The sequence below is a fragment of the Cyanistes caeruleus genome, chromosome 6 (genome assembly GCF_971803275.1).
Source record: "Cyanistes caeruleus chromosome 6, bCyaCae1.hap1.1, whole genome shotgun sequence".
Lineage (NCBI taxonomy): Eukaryota > Metazoa > Chordata > Aves > Passeriformes > Paridae > Cyanistes > Cyanistes caeruleus.
Window position 1 is genome coordinate 19,120,589 of NC_141706.1, and position 25,777 is coordinate 19,146,365.

The following is a 25,777-nucleotide window of genomic DNA, read 5'->3' on the forward strand; positions in this document are numbered from 1 at the left end:
GGATTTATCATCAGAATGCCATTTCCTTTTCAGGATTTTATGTAAGAAGCCAAGTTTTGAAGCAAAATCCCTGATAAAAAGAACAAATTTGCCCTGTATTGACTAGTTATTGACTATACATGCCTATTTGCATAGTCTATTTAAAGAATCATACATCTCAATGTATTCCCAACCTTCTTCAGAGCAATATTGACCCAGTAACAGTGAATTATAGAATTTTAGCAGGAGAAACATTGTCAGGTATGTTTGAATAGGCTAAGAAATCTGCAACTTCTTGACCATTGTGTCATTCTGTAATAAATTCCAAAGGAGATTTCATAAACCAGTCTCACAATTTCCTAATCGTTGGCTAAATCAATACAAAAATAATATTAAGCTTATTATATATATATATTAAGCTTATTTACAGCTGTCGAGTCTTTGTTGTTCATTGATCAAACTCTGGTTTTGATAAATATCACACTAGAGAGTTACGGGGAAGCTGCAGTCCTTCAAGTTTGGGTAGTGATAAAGTGAAATCATGAACACCCTGTGTAGCACACCACTAAAATAGTTTGTAGTCCTGCCATGGCTGATGCTGCTAGCTTGACTCTTACAGCCTCTGCACAGCTTGAGAAATTCAAACATCTGTTATGTAAGTCTCGTACACCTGGCTAGCAGTGAGCAAAAACGCAGTAATTCGTTTGACACAGTCATTATACTCCTGTTTGCAAATGATGATTTGCAGATGATTTACAAACAGCTTGGGATTTTTCACTAAGTTTTCACTTTTTAAATGGTCTGATAAATGTTCTGTGAAAACAATTTTCAGCCAGTGTATTTGCTTGCAAGTGATTTTCTGCAAACATCTTTCAATACTTTATCCATAAAATTGAACACCTACCTCACATGGGAACATTTCTGGTTTAGGATTGCGTGTTTTCAGGAGTATAAGCTATTACTGCTAAAAACCCACACATATCTCTTCCACAACTTTTAGACACGGAAAATGTTCACATTAATGAATGCTTCCACAAAACAGAGGAAAAAGAAACCCACATGTGGTCAACAGAAAAAATCTATGTAGTTGTCAGCAGGCCATAGACACTTAATTCTTTCTAATCTGCCCATCTAATAATCTTCCACTGGTATTTCATAGAATAAATATATTCACAAAACAAAACATCACCAGTCATTTATCAAAGAACATAATATCAATGCCAAATGATGCTTAGAGAGAAGTTCTCACAACTCCCATAACAGTAGTTGTAGAACCTACTCAAAGAATGGTGGTGCCGAAGTTGCAGCTGTATTACAGATGACATAAAGTATCAGAACACTAATATCCACCTCTACACCTCCCCTGCCCAAAAAGTTTGTATTTTTCAGAAGCCAATTGCCTTTTTACAAGCAGCAAGAACAATTTAACAATCTGGTCTGCTTAAGACAATGCTGTGAGGTATGTTGATGAAGTGATGGTTATCAGTGCTAAGGCCTAAAGGACAGAGAAATCCTAGTATTCTTTCTAATGCTTTTCAAGTCAGCAGAACCCTTTTCCACATCCACATTTCTGTGGGACTGAGTACATTTGTCCAAGTACCACCCATTTCAAAGTATAAATGAAGGTCATCTGAGCATAAAGAAGCCAAGTTTAAAGAGGTACTTTTTACTTGGGAGCACATCAGACAAATGCATGGCAAGCTATTGAATTAATCTAATTGTCAAAGAACTTGACTGGTGTAACAGGAAAGTTAAAGGCTTACTAAATTTGTCATTCATAAATGCAGTCCTTTTTTACACGTTAAACAAAAACCAGACATGCTGTGCATGCCTACTGCTGGCTGGGAAATAATTTTAAATTACCTATATCTCACTGTGGAACTGTAAACATGTGGTAACTGTACCACCTAATTGGAAAGGTTCTCAAATTGCTACCCATTTGGGTAAAATTTTGCTAGCACTTAAACAGGGGCATCTACACACCCCGCATAACTGGACACCTACCTTTGATTTAATACCTGTTATTATTTAAAACTGATCAGGTTGTTGCTGTAAATTCTTCTCTAGTTGCTACCTTACATCCCAGAAAACCTTATTTGAAAATACCACAAACTATGTGGATAGCATATGTTACTAGAGATGAGTGTTATCATTTCCTCAGTAATTAAGTTCTTGTGGGGAGGAAAACAGAGCACTTGTTTAAATTCCCACTGAAATTCTTCCTGAAAGGAAGAGTCAGAGTTTCTAACCTACAACTCTGGCCATTTTGTTTTCTTATATTTGTAGATCTTAAAGGCATTTAGATTAATGGTGACTACATTGACTGTAGAGTGTTTTATTACATTAAATTCCACACATTTAATCATTGCCTCTAGCTAGATTTTTACCAACTACAGAAGCTTAGAGGGAGATAAAAACATACTTTACCTGCAAGCTACAGGTTACAATTCAGCTCAGTTGCACATGGAAGTTTTCTGCCTGTTAAGATTTCCAGAAAGCAACATTAATCTCCCAAGCTCCTCAGATCCATGAGGAATAGTGGCACATCTCTACATACCCTGTCTTCAAACCACTCCTGTCCCCACCATCTCCTCTTTAACAAAGAAATCCTTATGTGGACAGTTACTAGGGGTCACTCTCCTCTGCTCTGCCAGCACTGATAACATCTGTCTACTCTGGGGCCAAAGATTTGGCCTAAAATTTTTAAGTTAATGTAAAAATATAAAAGTAACATGAAAATTCTTAGATAAACTGACCTACTCACATATTTGTGGCATTAATTAATATTCTTAGTGTTTTTCTGGAGAGTGTTCCTCTTCTGAATTTTGCCAAACCAGCCAAACATTTCAATTGGCAAATGACCATTGTTTTCTGATCCCTTCACAACCATTTTATGACAGCTCTTTAAATGTCTGAAGCAAAAATTGATTGTATTAAGGAAAACGCTCATATGTTACACACCCGTGAAACTTACATTCCCATAAGGAATGAAATAACAGTAAATCTCACAAAAGCACCCATTGTGTGCTTGCTTTAAGTTCAAGCTACAGGAGTATAATTTTACAGACTTATTCAAAACCATAGCCTAGCAGCATTCTGACTACGTGTGTACAGTAGTTATAAACACTATAAAGGCTTTATTCTAAACATCTTACCCTGGTAAAGCACAGAAAAAAGTTACTGCTTACATAATTTTGCAGAGAAATGTATGTAGCATATACTTTTATTTAGAGTGTATTAGACTGTAAAAATGACTGAGCAATGAATTATCTTTGTAAGACAAGGCAACAAAAGACAGACTCAAAATATCTGAATTTATGGTTTATATATGATCCATTTGTTAGCTCAAATTTATTTATGCATTACAAAAAACTACTATTGAGGATAAACTGTAAATCACTTGAAGCTTGTTTGGGATTAAGTTATGCTGAAGGTATCCTTCACAAGATCCATTAATAATTTTGCTATTAAAAATAACTCAGTTATTTTAAAGACATAGGTGGCTTCAGATTCAGCTTGAATCCCTAGATTGAAAGCAGCAATTTTTTTAACATATTCTGCATTAAGCATGAATTATTTCTGTGTATTATCTGCCTCATTTGGAACAAAATTCATTCATGCAGGGATGCAATAGAAGGCCTATGCACACTGTAAGTTCCACTCTGTTCTTTAAAGTATTTGGCAGTTCGCAGATTTTGGTCTATCAGATATATAACAATTATCTGAAAACATTAATTTCCTGCACAAATCATTCCAAGAAGTCTTCATTCTTATTCAATTCTTTGGAGGCTTTGCTTTAAAAATCGGAACAGAAGCTGGCCATTCATGAGCTTATTTCTCTATTTTATTTTAAATTCTGGCTAGTTAGTTTATAGAGATTCTTGAAACTCCCTTTATGCATCTTACCAAAGTTTATCAAAGAATGCAGTTCACTGAAGTGGGCAGTATGAGCCTTTTGCATCAAAAAAGTTTGAGCCATGGAGAACTCCATGTTTGTGGTGGGGGGGTTGTACCCATGGCAGAATCATACTATATTAGTCAGTGGCTCACCTAAGGGAGTCTGACAGGAGCTAGCCTTTACTAGGTTGCCTAAAACATAAATGTACATTTGGTATAAAAAAAAAGCAAACAAAATTATGAAACAAAAAATTAAATTCTTGCTTTTTACTATTTTCTTTAGCCACCTGTTTTGAATGTGTATCTGACTCTTCACACATCTCCTACTTATCTTTTCATTCTGTGATGATACTTTGTTGCCATTTTGGCACACCCATTCCCAACTTAATTGATTTGTTCTTAAAAAAAAAAAAAAAAAAAAAGCAACAGAAAACCCCAGCAGTACTTCAAGCAGTATGAAGCACTTGGCACATTTCATTGGAGTCTATTTTGTACTTTTGTTCTCTATCTTCCACTGAAATATTTACTGTAAACACAGAGCACATTCAATCCGAAAAACCACATTTGTCTCTTATTTCACTCTGAAAAGGAAACAGCATCTCAACTCTCACGTCTACAGTTCTGAAGGACGATTTATGTTGTTCCATCAAAACAGTGGAAAAATAATGGGGGTGTGGGGTCAGGTAGGAAAACTGTTCCAGCTGATGCTTTATGTGATATTTATGTTAAACACAGAGAAGAGTAAGTTTAAGAAGCTGATGGGCTCAATTACTGTATTTCAGTTATAATCTGATTTGGAAGAAATTTTGCTTTTCATTACTTAGTAAACTATTCTGCTGAGACAAATGATTCCATGTTTTATGTTTCAGTTCAAAAAAGATGGTCTAGTCTGGCTTTTTCACTAATTTTCCTTGGTGTCTTCCAATAAGCTTGTTTTAAATTATTCTTTAGGAGAAAAGGGGAATTTGGGACAACAGTGGGAAGTCTCAGGGAAATACAAAATAATTTTTTAAAATCCCAACCTATGATTCCTCAGGACAATAATCTATATTCACATTGAACAGCAGCATGGATCTCATTTCATCTTTATTGAATGCAGCCATTAGACTTCATGCTCCTCTTCCATCACTTGCACAAATAAAAGTAATTTGTTTTGGTAAAGTCCATTGCATCATCATATAACTGCACAGAGGTAGTTTACTTTAAACTCCTGGATGGAGTTTAACTCCTGGATGGAGCATGGATAGAACATGGTGAAATAGAATTAGGGATAAATAGGAATTAGAAACAATCCTTTCAAAAAATGGTGACATTCTCATGGTCTTCGTGATCACACTGTTGGATATATGAGAAAGATGTTACATTTAGGTTTCACCTGTTTTGTTTTGAATAGCTTTCAGTATATATATTTTTAATAGAAATATCACTCTTTAAGTAGGCACTTCTAGAAGTTTCTTAAATCCTTCCTCCATATTCACTCCCATTTAGTCATCACATTTAATGTGTAAAATGCTACCGCTTAATACTGTTTTGAATTAGCAAACAATTCTGAAACTGTTCAGACTTCTGTTTTGGCATTTTTTTTGCATGTCTTGTCTAGATGTGATTGGGTCTGTCAATATGCTTTGGAAGACTTAAACTAGAATTTCATTCCCTCAATCTGAATATAATTTGTGATGTACTATATAAATTCAGATTTCTAGTTAAAATTCTATGTGCAATTTTGATGGAACACTATTAGTAAACAATTTCCCTTAGACTGAAAATAAAAAACAATGTCATAACTATAGACTGGAAGGCTATTTCAAGATATCAAAACCCCCACTATTTACTGATTGAAGAAAGAGCCCACATTGTTGCAGGCTGTACCACAAAATAATTGACTGCAACAGGAGTTCTGCATCCCAAGCCAAAAATGAGGGCACATAATCAACGTCAAGGTCAATTATCTGGTAGTGAAGTACCCAACAAAAGGAGACTATTGTGATTAGAGAAATAAGCAGAACATTGTGAATTTGGAAAGGCTGGCACTAGAGACAGCTTTTAGACTTTGTAAATCACCAGAAACATTGTGTTAGAGCACTGAGCATCACAGATTAATTCATAAGAAAAAAAAAAACAAAAAAAAAACAACAGGAGACAGAAATCAGTTATGGTGCAGTTGTTTCACTGGACTTTTGTAATCTTTAGCCTCTAGATGTTTCATAGCACTGCTTTCTCTGCTGAGCGCTAGAGGAAATACTGCTAAAAACACACACAGTGTTCTTAAAACTCTGTCAGGATCTTTTTGGGTCGTATATTTTGAGTTATAAATCTACCCAGTCTATCTATGCACTACTTGAAAGACTCTTTCTAAAACTTATTTTTTAAAAAATATTTCTTTACACACTTCTATATATAATAAAATTCCTAGTCACTTCATACCATGGTATCATTCATTCATGTGTGCTCTTCATGCAACTGTTATTACTCCTCTCCCTTTTTCTCCCTCTCCTGTATCCTTAGTCTACACAGGAATAATCCTTAGTGTTTTTCTCTTTGTTCTTTTCTTAATTTAGGAAATGATGCTGGAGTCATTACTAACCCAGAATGGATTAGCTTACTAAAAACTCACAAAAGACATGATTCAAATCTTTCAGGCTAATGGGAAACAACTTCTTTTGACTTTAAAGAATTCCACAATCAGTCTCATAATCAGCATTCAGTGGCAAGCTGATAGTTCCATATTCCATCTTATGTTTTTAATAAGGTCTTACCAGTTCAAATCCTTTCCTTCTAAATGACATTAGTCAGTAACTTAAACAGATAAGTCTATTTAGTTTCAAACAGCATGCTCTGTCTTGGAAAACAATTACAACAATTGTACTCACCCTACGGTGAAAAACTGCCTCATCTCCTGTCTTCGAGACCTCATCAGTTGTTTATATTCACCAATACGCAGTTTCTTCCCATCCACAATGCAGGTACGTTTTGGTCGAGGCTTGTATTTGTAATTAGGATACTTTTCTAGATGGATTTTACTTAGTCGTGCCTGCTCTTCATAATAAGGTTGTTTCTCTTGATTTGACATGGACTTCCAGCGAGATCCTATGGACACAAAATGTTAGTGAGTGCTCAAGTAAAGCAGTTCACAATTCAACATGCCTTCTCACCATAATAAATCTTAATTAAGTTAGTTTAATAAACTGATTTAAATTTCCATTATTCTGCACATACATTGGCTTGCACAACCTGAGACTCCTTAAAACATTAAAAGAACCCTGACTTTCAGATATTGCTGCAGACAGAGCATATGTAAATCTCTATTAAACAGGGTGCACTTAAAATCAATAGTTAAGTCTCAAAATCTCAGCCTCGTGCTGCAAAACAGACTACTTAATTTTTTACAATAAGAGCATTAATCTGTGAGTAATTCTATACCTCTGTAATACCACACACAGTATGATGGTAAAGGAAAGTCTGTAGCCATACTTTCACTGTTAAAAACCTAACACATTGCCTAGGGACAGAGGCTTCTTTGATATTTTTATGAGAATTTGGTTTATACACTCCTGCTAATAGATATTAATAACTTGCTATGTAGCAGGAAAAAAATATCAAACCTTATAGATTCAGCAAAATTATGAATAATCCCTTACTGTCTGTGTGTTTTAAATTTACTGAACTTCTGATATAAGCTTGGCATAATACTGACACATATTTAAAATTCTATTATGCATATTATTTTCTGGCCAGGTGTAATAAGCACACAGAACTAAATCAAGAAAGTTACATTTCACAAACTCACATTGGAAAGATAAAAAGTAAAACAGAAAGCACACTGTAACTATATACACCACTTCAGGTACTGTAAACGTTCATTGAAAGCTCCACCAAAAAAAAGTTTAAAAATTAGCATAATGTACACAGGAAGAGGCAAAAGTATTCAGATCTCTTGTTTGTAAGGAGCTATCTAGACACTTGAATAGAGACAGGAATAAGAAATGCAGAAAATAACTTTTTGGTGTCTTTAATAAAACTATTACAGTTGTGGTAAACGTGGGTGGAAGCTATTCTTTTACCAACATTTTTTATACATCAACAAATGGAAAAGTTGTATAAATATTATCCATAGCCAGCAATAGTCTGTGTCAGTTCTAATATTTCAGTCTCTTTTCTCATTGTCCTGGAAAAGTTGCACAGTTATTATATGGACATAGACTTATTTGTGGCAGAGCAGATACTGACAGGTTAATTCTATGGTTAACAAACACTCAATTGCTGGCACTTCTGAAATATTTATGCTGGAAGTTTACATTTTAATGAATAAAGTTACTATGCTCCTAATAGGTTTTTTCACAGAATGCACACAAATAATATAGATTCCCTACAGCTGCCAACACTGAAACAGTGAAGGTTTTATACAAAACTGAAAGGCTATTCATATTACTTACTTATATGGTAGACAAAAATATGAGAACTACTAAGAAAGATTTTGGAAGTTTTAGGACAAAGTAACATTTATTTCTATGTATTCTTGCCTCTGATTGAACTAACATGCAACAAACTTTGCTAAGAATGTATTTGAATCCAGAGTTTACAATAAAATGATTATAGAGGAAACTTGATTTTTTATTTATTATGAGCGACTTTTGGAATCTGTCTTTCACTTCAAAGACTCAAAAAGCAAATCTAGGTTTTAACATTTCACCACTCATTCTCACGTATGTTTCTAATTCTCTGGAGGGGTCTTAAAAAACAACCCAAAATTTCTCAAAAATTAGTCAATTCATTTGCACAGTGGCAAAATAAAACCCTTGGAATATTCCCTGATTGTCCCAATCTATACAAGTTAAATATTGACTATAATGTCTTTTAACTAAGCAGTATTTTAATTGCATGCTTCTAGTGGTTAACTTTTTGAACATTGCAACGTTTTGAACCAAACATCATTTTGGATGTGAGGTTTGCATGTACGGGTCTTTCGAACCGTGGCAGATTTCCTTCTTTGACATTGAACTGTCAGACATAATATTCTGATTTTGATTTTGTACTTTTTTTAAGTTTATCTCAGTATTTACTCTAGAAAGTCCCATTTTGCATTCAGGTGATTTGTAGTTCAGATGCATTCTAATGAGATCTTGCAAATACTGGGACTTTATTGGGACACACTTTTGCATGAGATTTCACAAAACATTCCTTTTCAACAATACTAAGTTTTAAAGCATGTTGTGACTGCTGTTGAGAATAAAAAGTATAAGGGAAGGGGCTGAAAGGGAATGAAAATTAAAACAAGCCATTAATTTTCATTTTTATAAGTTTCAGTAATTCCAGCTTCAGTGAACATATCCCCCCAAAAAATTATGTCCTAAAATTAGAGAAGTTCATAGAACTGTAGAATGGTTTGAGTTGTAAGGGACCACAGAGATCATACAGTTTCAACCCCACTGCTATGGGCGGAGACACCTTTCACTGGACCAGGTTGCTCAGAGCACCATCAAACATGGCCTTGAACACTTCCAGAGATGGGATATCCACAGCTTCTCAGGCATCCTGTGCCAGAGCCTTGGCACCCTCACAGCAAAGAATTTTTTTTACAAATATCTAACCTAAACCTGCCAACACAGCTTGCTGCCCGTTGCCTCGCACTTACCTAGGATTTTGCTGATGTTGGAGTTGTGCATGTCGGGGAAGGCCTGGAGGATTTTCCGACGCTCATCCTTGGCCCAGACCATGAAGGCGTTCATCGGCCGCTTGATGTGGGGCTCACTGCTGGCGCGGCCCCGTGAGTCCCGGTAGACCCGGGCTTCAGCCACCGTGGCCCCTCCTGTTGGCCAACAATAATACTGCTGTAGTTTAGCGGCAGAGCCATTCACTGCTTTACTCCCTGTAACGTCAGGGCAGGAGGAAACAAGATGGATGCAAAACATTATTACGTGGATTAGGAAAGTGCTTTCAGTGCTGTGCTTATTTTAGCCTCTTTTGCTCTCTCTCTCTCTCTGCCACCAGATCTATGTGAGAGAGAGCCAACCAGTGGTCTCAGTGTAACTGGCCAGGCTTGTCCATCTGAGATGACCCACCATTAAACTGAAGAAACAAATTGCACTGGTATTTCTCCAACTAAGACATGAAGATTTGATAAAGTTTCCGTTTTGGCCTTTACAATAAAATACATTCTCTGAATGCTCAACAAAACTCACATAAAAGTTACATTTGAGAATCCAAACTATTGTAGGCCTGTTGACACAAGCCATTGACAATGACTTTGCTGCTTGAGCAGGGAAGCGCAAGCCAGACATTTTCAGAAAATAAATTATACAGTGCACCAGGTACATGCTGCTATTTCTGTGGATCAGATTATATTTGGAGCTGAACATTTCAAAGTTGCATCTGCTTTGATTGAATTTTAGATGTGCACTGGAGCATTTGAACCACATATATGTAGCAAAATTGTCCCCCTCCAACAGGTACAGGCACTGCACACTGGAGCCTCCAGAGTGGGAGACAAGCACTCCAGCTCCATGCCTGCTATGCTTTAGTGTATCCCAGTGTCCTGTCTTTATCTGCCATCAATTCAGCTTGTACATGCCAACCCTAACTGTATTTTTGAATGCATCCAGCCCTTTCTTGACCACAATCAACAAAGCCCCATGAGGGTTTAGATCAGAGATGAGGTGTAGAACTAATTGCTATGGGAGAAACCGATTACCAAGGCATGCCTTTACTGGAAAAAACTTCTGCAATTGTGATGATGTTTTTATATATGGTTCTAGAGTTATACCTTAGCTACAAAAAAGGCAAAAATTATTACAGTGGAAGAGTGACAGTCTTAGACCTCATCAAACTGGTCATATAATTTAATACCTTGAAAAGGCGAGATCCTTGACAACAAGTTAGTACAGCAATAAACCTCACTTTTTTTTGATAAACTATTATAGCTACCAACATGAATTTATTTGCAAAATAATATAAGATAGTAAGTAAAACAAAACACTGCAGTTTTACTGAATACAGGCACAAGTTTTTAGTTGTGGAAAAATCAATTTTCCTAATTCAGAGTGAAAGCATTATATAGGCATACCTTTTAAAAAATTCTATATAAGAAACACATTTGCATGAAAAAGGGGCCCTAAAATAGAGGATGCATAACTAATATACTACCTTTTTGCCACCAGGTCCACAGTACATTGATTTCATTTAAAATGCACTGACCATACAGGATAAATTGATTTTGCTTTATATGGTGTTGACAGCCATGTTTATTGTGCAGTGAAATGTAGTGTAGTTTCAAGCTGACTATATCCATCAACACAGGGCAATATGCTGACTACTGGGCCAGATGAAGACATACATTACCCCGAGAGCAAAACACTCATTCACATACAGCAGTGTCTTCTGAGGATCACCCTGGTAATTTATGATGCTTCCAATGCCATTACTTTACAACTGACACCAATTTGGCAATTTGTATACTAACATGCATGCACATAAAAGAAGACAGGTTTGTGGCAAATGTGAGCTGCAAAACTGTTTTAACACTGTTCTAAGTTAAGCACCATGCCACAGGTGTTCTGCATTTACAGGAGGCTGTAGTCAGTTTTTTACTGCAAAAGGGAAGAAGAGTTTTACAGAGTGACCTGCAGGTAGAACCAATTGAGGGGGATGAATGGCTGATTTGGCTCTGTCCATTGTTGCCAGAAGCCTTGAACCACAAACATATCAAAGATACCATATTTTGAGAGAGGAGGTATTTATTTAGAAACTGCGTTAAGCTGCAAACATAGTACGTCAAAACTGAAGTATTTGAGACAAAGAGCTAGATAATTTGAGAAAAGTCAAATGTAGCACATAGCAATTGTTCTATCCTTTAAGATAATGTAATAAAAATATGTTACTACTAATATGGGCAATTAGGAAGCTGGTGACAAAAACAAATTCTTATTTATGCAAAAGTTTCAATTTTTGATTCAGCTGCTCTACTCACAGCACGCGAAAGACATATTTGAATCCATAGGATCTCTTTCCATCTTTTACTTTCCCAAAGGTACTTATTCAATACAGCTAAGGAAAAGTTTGTCCTTAGCCCTTTCTAACACAATTTTGGACTATTCAATCCTAATGCAGGTAAAGAGTAGTTTTACTAGGAGCAAGATTATACATGCATTTTTAATCTGGATGTAATCTAGATTGAATTTAAAAAAAGAGAATAAAAAAGAAAGAGAAAAAAAATAAAAGAAGACAGGAAACCATCACAAATTAACTGTTTTCATAGAAAGGTTATGTTAGAAAACAATTCTTACTTGGAGTAGTAAATTACAACCATCCCAAGAAGGTCAACTCTGGCTGCATCTGCTTTATGCAAGTCCATACTTGAAGGACTTGAAAAAGCAGCCAAAGAGTTGATGTTCTTTCAGCTTGATCTCTGGGGAAATATTTGCAAGCTGACCTATAGGCCATCACAATAGCATCTGCAAAATGAACTTCTGCAAATAACTAAAGCAATATAGTCTTCATGGTTTTCTGTCTCAGAACCACAGAATTATATTCAGCATATAAAGCATTACATTAAAATAGTTCTTGTAGCATACGATTCCATGGGGGAAGTCAGAAGATCTCAGTACCTTTTTAGATTAAAAATGAGGTGCTAATGATACAAATACACATATGCTCAGTGAGGTTTTACAAGTTGAGACACGTAAGAACAAGCTTTCAAGCTGGTTGTTCTCAGGTGCTTCATCCTGACAAACAGATATTTTGACTTTATTGTGCCCTATAAAAACAATTTCAACAGATTTAACAAAATATGGAGTTTTTTCCCTATTGTGATAATTATAGTTAGTACCGACAAAGGCTCAAATAGATACCTGAAATTTTTAACAAAAATATATATGCAAGTGCAAAGAAGTAGGTGTTTTAAATCTTTCTGGAAATATTTTCAGGAAATTCTAATAACTAAAAAACCAAAAATAACACATAAAATGTAAATGTATTACCAGTGAAGGGCAAGACAAGAGAAGGAATTGGTAATTGTCTCTCTATGGCAACTAATTCTCTATCTGCCAGTTACTGTTCCTACTGCAATCACAGGAGGAGGGATTTTCAGAATTAAGGGTCTGGTCAGAATTTATAATTATTGCAAAAGCAGTTTGGCTGACCTAGTGACTTAGCTGGCAAAGAACTCTATATTTTGGACTAAAGACAGGAGCTATCCTCAAAGTGACATTTCTGGATGTGTTCACTGCCTTACTTCCTAGATCCTTTGCATTTGCTCTACTTGTCATAACTTTGATGATTTAAGACTAAAAACAGATTAAAGAAGGGTGATCATTTTTTGTGGCTATATGTCAGGCAGCGCCTCTGTGAAAGCTGGATTCCATACTGCTCTAGGGGCAATAATGAGGCAAAGAATGCCACAGAATAAATCTAAAAATGCTACAGCTTCATGAAAATAGTTTCCAACAATACTTATATTTCTAAAGAGCTTTCAAATCAAGAACATTAGAAAGATAAAAGAATCTGATCATCAAGAAAAATAAACATCCTCATGTGATATAAATGTTGAGAAACCTAAAATAATAATTGTTACATTGTTTATTTATTTAGTCCTGCCTTTATCCGAGTTTCTTATACTTACTAATGAAATGAATTTTAGGACAAGCATCATCCCTCAGCATGCTTCCTGAAATCTTGGCCACATTAGGGTTAATCCTAGTGTCTTTACTGGGATGTGGGTTTACCTTCTGTTTTGCACATCATCTACAACAAAACCTGAAATTGGGCCTTTATTGTTACCAGAAAACAAATAGATAGAAATAGTGATATAAAGGAGGAAAAAGAAGGCTGAGAAAAAGATGAGGAAAAGAGAGAATGGAAGTGACAGCAAAAAGAAAGAGATTTTTATCAGTCACACTGTTACTCCTTAATTACTTTTCACACTATTCCCATTGATTCATGTTTGAAGTGATACATTTCCCCTGACTTACTCCCAAATAATGAGTCTGGCTAATCTAGAGAATACATTGCAGATCATCTTCCATGGACACACACCACGACAGGATACATAGAAATAAAGACAATCTTTCCATGTTTCTGGTATGAAAATGACTGGCTAGTAGTAAAGGTCCTATCATTAGTTATTCATTAAACTGAGGTGACATATTTGCCTAGTTTGGAAAAGACTGATTGTGACCTCCAAAATATCTGGCCCTGTCTGTGGTAATACAGCTAGCACTGCAGAGACCAGAACCTGATAAACCTGCTAACAGGAGTTACTCTTTTACTGCGAGAGATGGGTAGCTCATAAACATGGAAATGCCATAAAAACAGGGAGAATAGAAAACCAGCTTGGCAGTCCTCTGTGCTGCTCTTAACCTGTGTACAGACAAATGCAGACTCTGTGAAACATCTAGCAGTATTTAAAATCAAATAGAAAAATACAAATATGGAAAGAACAGAATGGAAAGAGCAGCTTTGGCAAGCTTAGAACACAAGAGCAGTCATTTAACTACTATTTGGGTTATCAATTTTAGAAAAAGTTACAATAATCATGACTACTTCATCTAAGCGACATGTAGCAGTTGTAGAATAACATTTATCTGTTTTGCCCTTTGCCTGCCTCTTATTTCTTCATCCCCAATACCATTCAGATTTTCTCATTCTTTAATACCAGCAAGAGAGGCAACACAAACAGATACCTCATGAGTTGTTGTCCTTACTGGCATGTCTTATCATCACTGGCAAAATACTCACTTGGAAACATGGCTAGGTTTGGAACAGGGGTGACACAAATGTTCTGTTTGTCAGGCAGCTTTTGTTCCAAATGCTAAATAAATATTATTCAGCTGCAATTTGAGCATTGAACACTTCTCACAGGCTGCATGTCAGTGAATGAATGGGGAGAAAAACTGGGAAAGCCACAAGCAATTTGTGAAATACTGCAATATTTAAATGGCCTCTAAAATTTTTCACCTGCAAGGATTCTGAAATGCTCTAAGTAAATACTAAGAGGTGGGAATATACTGTAGCACAGGTTAGCTACATCCAAGCAACACTTCATTATGATGACTTCTTGTTTTCCCGCTAAGAGACTCTGTTCTCTTTAAAACATCAACAAGAACCAACTGGGAATTCCCTAAGGTCAGCTCTGAGGAAACATAAACCTCTAATTCAATAACTCCGCTACTGCACTGAAAAAGGCCTTATTATTGCAACATCCATATGGAGTCAATTGGACATTAATGACTAATCAATCCCTCCCCATTCTATTCTACTTATAGTGTCACAAGCCATGTTTAGATTAGTCCATTTCCTGCTTAGGATCGCTCAAGATGTCTTTTGTTCTTTCAGGGCTGGCCTGATGGAGGCAGCTTAAACAAACACACAACCCAAGTGGTGCAGGAGTTATAAACTGCCATATGTGAATGAACAAAGGGGCCATACTAAAGCCTTTTGTGGTATTTGTTAATGTTTTTCATCTGAGTTTAAAAAGACCTAATGACTTTGTGGTGAGCTGATGCATGTGGCTCGTGGCTTTGCAAAATGAAGGAAATTCTAGCCAGTTATACATCAGCATATATTTTCCAGAGTGCCTTGTTTTCAGTTTTGGTGGCAGCAAGTTTACTTTTTTTAGTACATTTGTTTTACATATGCAAGCAAAATACTTAATCTCAATTAAAACACAGCACCAGTTTTTACAGCCATACTCACAACCTGCATATACATCTTTCCCCAACTGAAAGTCTAAAGCTAAAATTAAGAGTGGAATATCTGCTGCATGTGAAATCAAAGCAACTGTTCTCAGCTCCACCAGCTCGCTCATCAGTGCTTAAAGCTGAATTGTTAGCTGTGCCCTAATAAATACCAAAACAATAATTCTAAATAAGCTGCTAGCACATCCACGCTTCACACAGCCAGCCGTGCCCAAATCTGTGCTATTTAAATGAATTAAAACTGCTAAATGCAGCTACTTGTTTGATGGCTTACACAAACAGTTTAGATTTCTTGACCACATTCTATGGCAAAGCAAACCCTCATGGAAACTTTGCATGGACTATGGCTAAAACAATAGAATAATGCTTTAAATTATATGGGATATTAACTGAATTAATTAGGGCTTGAGGCCTGACTTTAGCTCCTGGTGGCTGGCATAGTCACATATGTGCTCTAACATAAGAGTTCCTCTGTGAAGATCCACGAAACATCCATAGAGAAATTGGGATGAAGAAGCAGCCTCTACTATAAATTTGGGGAGGTGTTTAAGTGTCATCATATTTTTCAATCATGTGCCACTTGCAGACTTCAAGACCCTTCACAGATAATTAATTAAATGCTAACAACCCCATTCTGACTTCAATGTTATTGATAGAAGAGAAATACGAATAATATTTAAGTTGAAAGTTTTTCAGCCTAAGTAATGATGCCAGAAGTAAGGGATTGCCAGTCATCAGATCTAACGACAATCTACATTATTCAAGCCATAAATATTGTTGTTGCATCCCTTTGATATGTCATTTCATACCCAGTTGAGGAAAATAGAAGCCCATAGAAAGGAAAATCATGGATGAAGCAGCCTGGTCCAAGAGAAAAAATACTAACCATTATTGTTAGGTATATGACCAGATCTATGAATTTGATTTTATTTTTCAGAAAAACACAGCTGGTCTACCAGCTAAGCAATTCTTGTTACTATATTAATCATATTCAAAGTCAAAGCAATACAAAGAAGAATGCACTAATCTATTTAACATAAAAATGTTTCCATAAAAGTAACAGTATTATTGCCAGTGTAGCTGTTATTCACATCATTTCAAATTTCTTAGTACATGAGTGTCACCTAGAACACCCAGAAAACACAACATTAATTTAAAACACAGAGGCTAATTCTGCAGTCTTCAGTCATCCCTAAAAGCTTTTGTTGAAAAAGTCCTGTTTGAACAAGGACCATAGTGATCCATCCATACTTCAGTCAATGCTTTGTTTTGTTTTAAGATGGAGAAATGACAGACAGGAATTAAGGACAGAGAAAGAAGGCAGTCTGACTTCATATTTGATGGATGCATTGCTCAAGGTGTGGCTGAACAGTGTTCATTGCTTGCTCACATGTTCTTTACCAAAACAATGATTTTTAAAAGCTTAAGTACAATGTTTTTAAGTTACAAGTTTGCAAAAGAGAATTATGTTTAACAATGGGAGAGGGTTTTACAAAACCACCTTCCTCAAATTATATGATTACGTGATTAAGAAATGCAGAATACTTAGCGAAAGATTTTAAAATGTGTTGCAGCCACTGCTTTAGTGATCCATTTCCTGCATTCAATCTTCAATAATGTCACTTTCTGAGTGATGCAACATCATTCTTTGTATCAATAAAACAAATTCCTTCCATCCAGTGCTAGCTGTTTCCCCTTGTCATATCAATAATTAGCAAGGAACTGGGGCTAGGATATGCATATGCCATTTCTTCTTGCCTTTAACATGGGATGCTGGTATTACAACAACTGATAATGTAATTAGTAAGTAATATAACATGAAAAGGGAGAAGCAAAAGCAGCATGATAACAGGAGTTGTTCTGCAGGCTAATTTTTTCAAGTAAGGTACCCCTGGCCATTTGAGATTTGTGAGAAAAACCAGGAAGAAATTTTTACAAATATGGCAACAGCATGTCTCAATATGTGACCACATTTACCTGGTTTGGATAAAAAATATAGTGCTTGCCATTAAATAGGGCTTACATGAAAATATAAAAATCATTATATTTTTTTTAATTCATCTGAAACCACCCCTGCCAAATTGAAAACACAATCATTTATTGTTTGCAGAATTTATGAAGATGCTGCAATGCTCACACTACATACTCTTTGGACCACTAATCCCATGAAATTAAATCAAAGTACAAATTAAGGAAATATTTTCCCCTTGCTACCAAGTTCCTCACTAGGTACTTGCTTAGACACTGCATATCTACATGGAAGAAAAGCAAATGATCCTAAACACTTTTCTATTTCTGAGATACTGAGGCTCCTGAAGGAGAAAATGGTTTGCATTTTAGACTTATAAAAATAGACAGTTGTACAAAGAGGGCTTGTTTGAATCTGTACCAATTGCTCATGCTTAGCCAGGATATATGATGTTTTTCCCTTAGTGTATTCATATTTCTGCTCCACTCCCTGTGCTCAAGGATTTAACAAAGAAGGGCAGGATTCCTCCCTCCTTCACTCAGTGTGATATAATGGTGGCTTTCTCCATCAACTGAAAATTCAGTTGTGCCTGGAAATTTTACACTATTTTACGGAGCTTCAAGCTTCTTTTGTCATATTGGAGCACTAGCAAGAAACCTCCAGAGAATCGGGACCATGGAGTGCTTTACACCTGGTGGCTGTACATGAGTGTGAAAAAATGTTTTAAACCACTGAATTACTATATTTAATTTTTCAGTCAGTCCTCCTAAAAAATAGCTATATATATAATAACTGATACTTTCAGCATTTGTGACAATAATTTTCTCATGGGCAAAGATTTTCTGTGTAAAACTGCAGCCTGCAGTTGCTTTTTACAGCCACCTCCTAAATTCCTGAAAATAATGTTTTACTATATAATTGAAATCATGAAAAGCTCTCAGTTATAACTGTGCTAATAGGCAACCCTCTGTAAAACTCAGGGCATTGTAAAAGTGGCCAATTGTACAAAATCAAAAATCCTCTGTGTAATTTTTTTTAAATAAAGATACTATTCTGTAAGAACCAATTACAGTAGCTTGGTAATGTCAGACAAGAAAGCCTCATATTTAGCAGTAGGAAAAAAAAATACCTAAGACAGTAAAAAATCCAAAGTTAACAGTTGTGGAGGATACCCAGATTTGTTATTCTGAAAATGAGAAGCACACTATATGTTAAATACTAGTGTCTTGACAGGAATAAGTTTCAATGTTATGGAAAGATCAGTCTACACACTCCCAGCATGGATTTTTCAGTTTCTCCTCTAAAATGTTATGGAGATGTTGGCAACAATGAGATGCTTGAAGTGGTTGCCATCAGAAAAGTGATGGGGTGGTTCTTAAAGATGTCTTATTCCTATCCCATCTGCAGGTGTTGAGTTACTCCAGGGCTGAAGCACTAAATCTCATCCAACACAACTGAAATACCATGCCTAAGCACTTCCTCCCGGATTCCTATCTGTTACGAGTTATTCTGGAAAATTTAAGGATATCACTCATGTATCAGACACAATCCGATTCATTGATGTTAAAAATGGCAACTACAATTAGTGAAGGTTATATTTTAGCATCTGGACTTATTAATATAATAAGTTATTTTATTTTTAACTATGAAGATACAATTATTAATTTGGGTAGTTTTGGGTTTGTTTTTTTGTTTTTTTGTTTTGGGGTGGTGTTTTTGCAATCAAAGGTCTATAACAAGAATTCAGGGCAATAAAATTTCCAGTACTTGAGCTTACTCTCTGGATACATTTCTTTGTTTTCAGACAGCTTTCACTGTTCTCTGATTTTCATCTTTCTCCTCTCAACTGCCATAGCAACTATTACAAATATTTATGTGCGACAAATTCTGGCCTGGAGAGGAATTCTTTCCTCCGGTATTTATGAAGCACCGTCAGAAAAGTAGGTGATGCTTTACCCTGCCTGTGCTACCTGCTGTTTACACCTCTGCACAGAAGGGTGTTAAACAAGTCACCTCACAGGTTTGGATCATCTTGGCAGCCTGCCAAGGTTGATCTGCCTGCAAGTGTATGGTTCCCTTTCACCTGCCTCTTCAGCTGCTCAAAGCCAACTTTTTTTGAAGAACAGAAGAAACCCTCACCTTTTTGTATAAGCAATTATTTGCTACTAGGCGTGTATGAGGTTGTTGAGGCTTTGAGCACATGGAAGAGGTGCTCCTTTAATAATATGCCTAGTAGGTGTGCAAAACCCAGGCACTGGTCATGATGTCTGCTCTCTTGCCACGGAGGGAGAAAATGACACTTTGACAGATGGACAGAACTTGGTGGCAGTTTTTCCTCAGCCTCAGAGATCAGCCTCGTGCTCCCCTTCTATCTCGGTTTTCTCATGTTTCTCCCATGTTCTTTCCTCCGTCTTTCCTCACTTAAATCATTCCTCTCCTTCACATGATTCACATTCACTGCTGCTCATGCAATTACAGCTACTCTTTTTTTACCATGCTCTGGCAACTGGTTAAATAATGGATGATGTCTAACACCATTTCTTTCTCTACCATTTAATTTCCCTTGCTTTTGGGCAGGTAGAATCTCCTGTTTTGCAACAACATTCCTTGCAACATGGCTAGCTCAAGTCAAATTAGAATCAGAAGAGCTAATTTCCTGCACATAAAAAGACTGTTGACTATTAACTGCAGGGAATCTTGGGCTATTCACTGAATTTTTATGTTGGACAACAAATCTATCATCTGAAATGCTGCAGAACTGGGTTCTTAAGCTTACTGATGAATTGGAATGTTTTCTTCTAAAAGATGAGGTCAGCTTGTTCTCCTCCAAGTCTGGATTAAAAAAAGAGGTCCAAAAACCTGGCCCAAAATCAGGCTCAGACCAAAAACTGAACTAGAGTTAACATTGAGCTAGGCCTTACTATACTGGAACCAGTCGATTACCAATGGTTATCTAGCTTGCAACTAGCTTGGAAGTTTAGTTTACTTGGAGCATGGGTCAAAGACACCAGGAACACACAGATAAAGCTTAAATCTGTGTAATCTCAAACCATGATTTGATATACAGAAAACCACAATCTTTAAACCAAGGAATTTACAAGCTGAAGTAAGAGACAGCAAGCATTGCAAGGAAGGACACAGGCACTAAGGACTCCGACACTAAATAAATTAATTTAAGGGGATGGGCTGGTGCCAAGCCCATGATGAGGACTGACTTTACAGCTAAGTTTCATAGCAGAAATTATCCTCTAGGATACTTTGAAAAATCTCATTAGTATAATACAATGACAAATAAATATAAAGATACAAGCAAAATGGATAGACAGATCCCACCATATTACTTAACTGTTTCTATCCTAACTAGCAGACATGTACCTGCCTTTCAGGTTCATGATTAGCACACACTGGTAGAATCGTATCAAAGGAAGAAGCAGCAAGTGCTAAACAAAAGGTTTACAGAATCAAGAAAACTATAGTGTGAAAAATGTGAATGCAAACATCAAAACAGGACCCAGAACTCTTTTTGTAAGTTTTCCCCAATGGCAAACTGCAAGGCCAAATATTTAATTCACAAGCCCCTGATTCTAAAATATGAACATGAATGAACATGGAACTAAATGTTAAATACTAATAAGGCATTTTCATCTATTTCTATTTGCTTTCTAAAAATTAATTCAGCTTTGCAATGCATCTTATTTGCACTAAGGAATACCAGATACAGATAAGGTTTTTTTCTTTTACAAAATCCCACTGTGAGATAGTGGCAAAACAATAGCATTCAGATATTTTTTTTCTCTGAACCTAGGATCCAATCAAGAAAATTACATTTTAATAGATCCAATTCTTTGGTAGGTATGAAGGTCAGGTTTTGATGGAATTTGAATCCCTAAATATGACCACTGAAGGAAACCACAATGCAACCTGAGCTAAGGTAAAATCAGTAATTGTCAACAAGAGGGTTAAGTCTACCCTGCAGATTTCTATCTACTATAAAATAAAATCTTAACACACTTCCTACAAATTTCCAAAGAATTTGACCACATCCACAAAATCAGAAGTATCCATAAGCACTGAGCACATTTTACAGTTCAAAAGAAGCAGCACAATGACCCAAAAGTGAGCATCTGTGAAAGGAAAGCCTTTTTCTAGAGCCTGAACCAAAAACTTATTCACATAATCCAATATTCTCAATAACTGAGAACCAGATACTTTAGTATTTAGTATGCTGAATATTAAACCATTACATAGATTTCTGATCTTACAGGCTTACCTATGACTCCTGACTACACTCTACACACTCTGGTCAGCTGATGTATGTCAGTCATGCTCAAGAGAGGGTTTAACTACACCTATGTTCAAAGCTGTCTTGGTGCATCCATCCCTCTGTTAGCTATATTTCAGTACTGACAACCCCAAATGTTCAAAATTATGAAGCCACCTACAGGAAGAATTGTGTCCTTTAAAATATTAATTTTCATGTTTCCGGGGAAAGAAAAATCCTTGTTTAGTTCTCTAATTGGCTGTTGTTTATAATTTTGGATACCAGTCACCAAATGTTAATGAGGCTTTCAAATCAAGTTTTTGAATTTTGCTAACTACAAATATATGTACAGATATATGTACAGATGTATCATATATTTTAACATGGCAACTGGGATTTCAGGTAATGACACAAGTGGATAACCACTGCGGCTTATTCATCAATGGTGTCACAGTAAGTGGCAATGTTTTAAATACAGTATGAGGATAATTTTTAATGCAGATAGATCAGTCCTGGTGGCTAAAGAAGTAATAGAAGTATTGGTTTATGTCATATTTAATATAAAGCTCTTGCTAATGATTTTCAGACCTCCATTCAGATGACTGTTAGCTCATTATGAGCAACACAAACTTTGAAGACAACTTTGTTTCTCTGAAAGTACAACTAGCAACCATTAATTAATCTTACCTTTAATTAATCTTGAAAAGGTTTTCACACACTGGGCAGGGACAATAAGCTAAAAAAACCATTCTATACTATTTCATATTTGTCTAATTTCTAAGTTTAAAGAATTACAATACTTATAATTCATGACTCGAAAAAAACCCCAAAAACCTGTAGTTTCAGCTTCTGGTCAATGAGCTAGTATCACAAGCACTTCTAAAATTACAGGAAAACAAGACTCTGATCATGTCAGGCTCAGATCACAGCAATATGTTATAGAAATTATGTAAGGAGGAGAGAGAAATCATTGCTAGATATAAAGGCATTCCATAAAACAGAAGTCTGCTGGTATGTCTTCTAACAAATTACATGAACCTTAAGTGTTGTTTCAAAACTATGGGAATCAGGAGAACTTCCTAGAGCTGGTCTATCTCAAATGCCTGTTGGGATGGACAGACATGCACTACGTCTCTGCTCACTTTAGTTTCCTATGGAAATGCACATGTGCAGGTCGGCAGGGAGTGAAACTGCACTTCCAGAGCACCTTTGCTCTAGACCACTGGGGGGATTAGAATAAAACCCAAACTGCATTTCCCCCAGTTTATGGCCAGCAGTGGGACTAAATTTGGAATCCTTAGCTTAGGAAAAAATCTGCTACACCACTACCCCACCCCTACACCTGCCCCCATTACCCTTTTAAGAGAACACTCTGAAAATTGTAAATATCTTCTCTAAATGTAGTGAATTTCATAACTCTGAAGTCTTTAAATTCTGGTGGTGATAGTAAAACCACCTGGCAGATCTAACAGCCATCCACTCACTGTGTCACAAGGCCTCAGAGACCTGGATGTATCTCTGACAAGAAAAGATAGGGCATCAAAAGTTGGCCATCAATATGTTACTTCAGGAATCTTTATTCCTGTTTTATATGTGTACCAGCACACATAAGCTACAGAAATATTAGCTAACAATTTCTACAGCAGCCTGGATTCCAATAGTATCTAAAAAAAAAAAAAAAACAAAAAAAGAAAAAAAAAAGAAAAGAAAAAAGAAGAAGAAGGAAGAAAATATTTAAAGTAAAAATGACAATACAGAAAGAAGGTGTGAAACACATGCAGTCTTTGAAGAACATGACTATGCCTATTAGGAACCTTTGACATTCAGCCGAGATTGTGACTGTGGCAACACAATGAAATGCAACAAGGCATTCTTACAGGAAGTGAAAGAAGAGAAACAAAGCTGGTGAAAGGTCTGGAGCACAAGTCTGATGATGAGAGGCTGATGGAGATGAGGATGTTTAGCCTGGAGAAAAGGAGGCTTGGGGAGGACCTTATCACTCTATAACAACATGAAAGGAGGCTACAGAGAAGTGGGGGTCAGTATTTTTTTGCAAGGAAGAGGTAATAGGACAAGAGGAAATGGCCTCAAATGTGCCAGGGGTGGTTTAGATTTGATATGAAGGAAACCTTTCTTACTGAAAATGTTGACAAGCATTGGGACATGCTGCCTGGGGAAGCAGCTGAGTCACCACCCCTGAAGGTATTTAGAAGATTCAGCACTCTGGGATATGGATTCATCATGAACTTGGCAGTGCTGCATCAGGCTTGATGATCCTAAGGGTCTTTTCCAAACTAAATGATTCTATGATTCTTAAGAGTAAGCTGTCAAGTTTCAGAGTAACCCAGAGCTGAAGTTTGGAAACACAAAATAATAGGAACATGCATAAAAAACATTGACAAACCCAGTAAGAGCTCTAATAGTTTCACCATAATTAGAAGCTGGGCAGAGTCTGTAGCATGGTACAGTATATCAGAGACCACAGTTCAACTGATGATATTTCAGCAGCGCTGTTGCAGTGCACTTCCACTGTAAATTATGTTAGGCTAGAAGTGCCATCTCTTAGCCTGCTTGCCAAATATACGGGGCAAAACTCAGGTTATATTTTGAATGTCTTTTTCTTTCATCCAGCTAACATCTAAATTCACCTTGTCTACAACAAGAAGGACAAATAAGCAGCTCAGTTTAGAACTCCTGCCAATGTTTTTTTTCAGATCAGCAGTGCACCCAGAATTTCTTTTCCAGAGATATCTCTTGGCTGCTAAACAAATTCTGGAAATCTGAATCCATTAATGAACTCAAATTTCTAATGTGGAAAGACACCATGCCTCAAAGTGCCCCAGTAGCTCTAGAAAGACATGCACACTGTCCTTAAACTGGCACACATCACTGTAGCTTGGGTTACATATGGCAAAGCTTCTCTCTGCACTATCCAGTAACAGGGGAGGCTGTCAGTGCCACGAGGGGTATCAAGATACTAAATTAAGGACACTAGGAAGAGAATGGATGAATTGAAGGAAATTAGCTAAACCAACAATGGGGTCAGAGGCCTGATGTCATCTAAACCAGTCACTGTGCATCTGTAAGTATCCCCTTACAGCTTTTCACCCAAACTGACCAAAAAAAACCCCATTACTTATAAAACACTCTATATAAATAACTGATTGGTCAAAAAGTGTTTTAGAAAGTCCATGTATCTCCTGATTCCTTTGTTCTAGAAAATAAAGAATCATTGCAAAACATCTGTCTGGAAATTATTTTTTTAACCTACATTCTGTTTGTTATTTTTCTGTTTATAGATGATACAACAGTGGCCAGTCAAATTGTATTAAGGATGAATAAACGAAGCTTATAAATAACAGCTCCCTAACGTTTACTGCTCCTATTCTTTTGATCCAAGAAAAAAAACAGACTTGGGATCTGTCAGATGTTTGGATGTTAGTGGAAAAATTCAGAGGTGTTTTCACCTTCTTAAGCTATAACTAGAATTTCCCCAGCTTAAAAAGGGCAAAATTATTCTCAAACAGAAGTAAAATGAGAGGGAAAAATCCTGCATAATCTGAATAGTATCTGAATAGTACTTAATCTTCTGACAGGTAGGGCTCCTATATGTGTACATGTGCTCCCCTAATGTACCATAGGATAGGGAGGATCCCAATGACATCCTCTTCCAGAGCATGCATGGTAATCCTGCTAGAGACTCAGCTCAGTCCTGATAAACACTGACTTCCACCTGAGGCATGAAAACATATACATACATACATACATACATATATATATATATATATATATATATGTATGTATGTATGTATATAAACTCTTGCTAAAATGAATGCACTGAAGCCTTATATAATGAAAAAGACCTTTTCATACAGAAAAGATGAAGTATTTTTCCATTATTATTTGATAGCTGCCTATGGATAGATTTCTGCTTCCTAAGTCTTGAATAGGTGATGCATGATGGGCAGATTTCTGAAAATGCTC

General features: G+C 36.3%; 1 protein-coding gene across 50 annotated transcripts in view; it reads right to left on the reverse strand.

Annotated features, from left to right (window-relative positions):
* SOX6 (SRY-box transcription factor 6) overlaps nt 1–25,777 on the reverse strand; it is a 369,681-nt gene that overhangs the window by 4,312 nt on the left and 339,592 nt on the right. For 29 of the 50 annotated variants that reach the window (XM_086893189.1, XM_086893210.1, XM_086893195.1 and 26 more), the window contains 2 exons: nt 9,509–9,742; nt 6,747–6,963 (listed from right to left, as the gene is read on the reverse strand). In XM_086893189.1, coding sequence (XP_086749315.1) covers nt 6,747–6,963; nt 9,509–9,742 — 451 coding nt within the window. Of the gene's footprint in view, nt 1–2,406; nt 2,458–6,746; nt 6,964–9,508; nt 9,743–25,777 lie in introns of all 50 variants that reach the window. The other 21 variants (XM_086893202.1, XM_086893212.1, XM_086893206.1 and 18 more) reach the window with 3 other exon arrangements.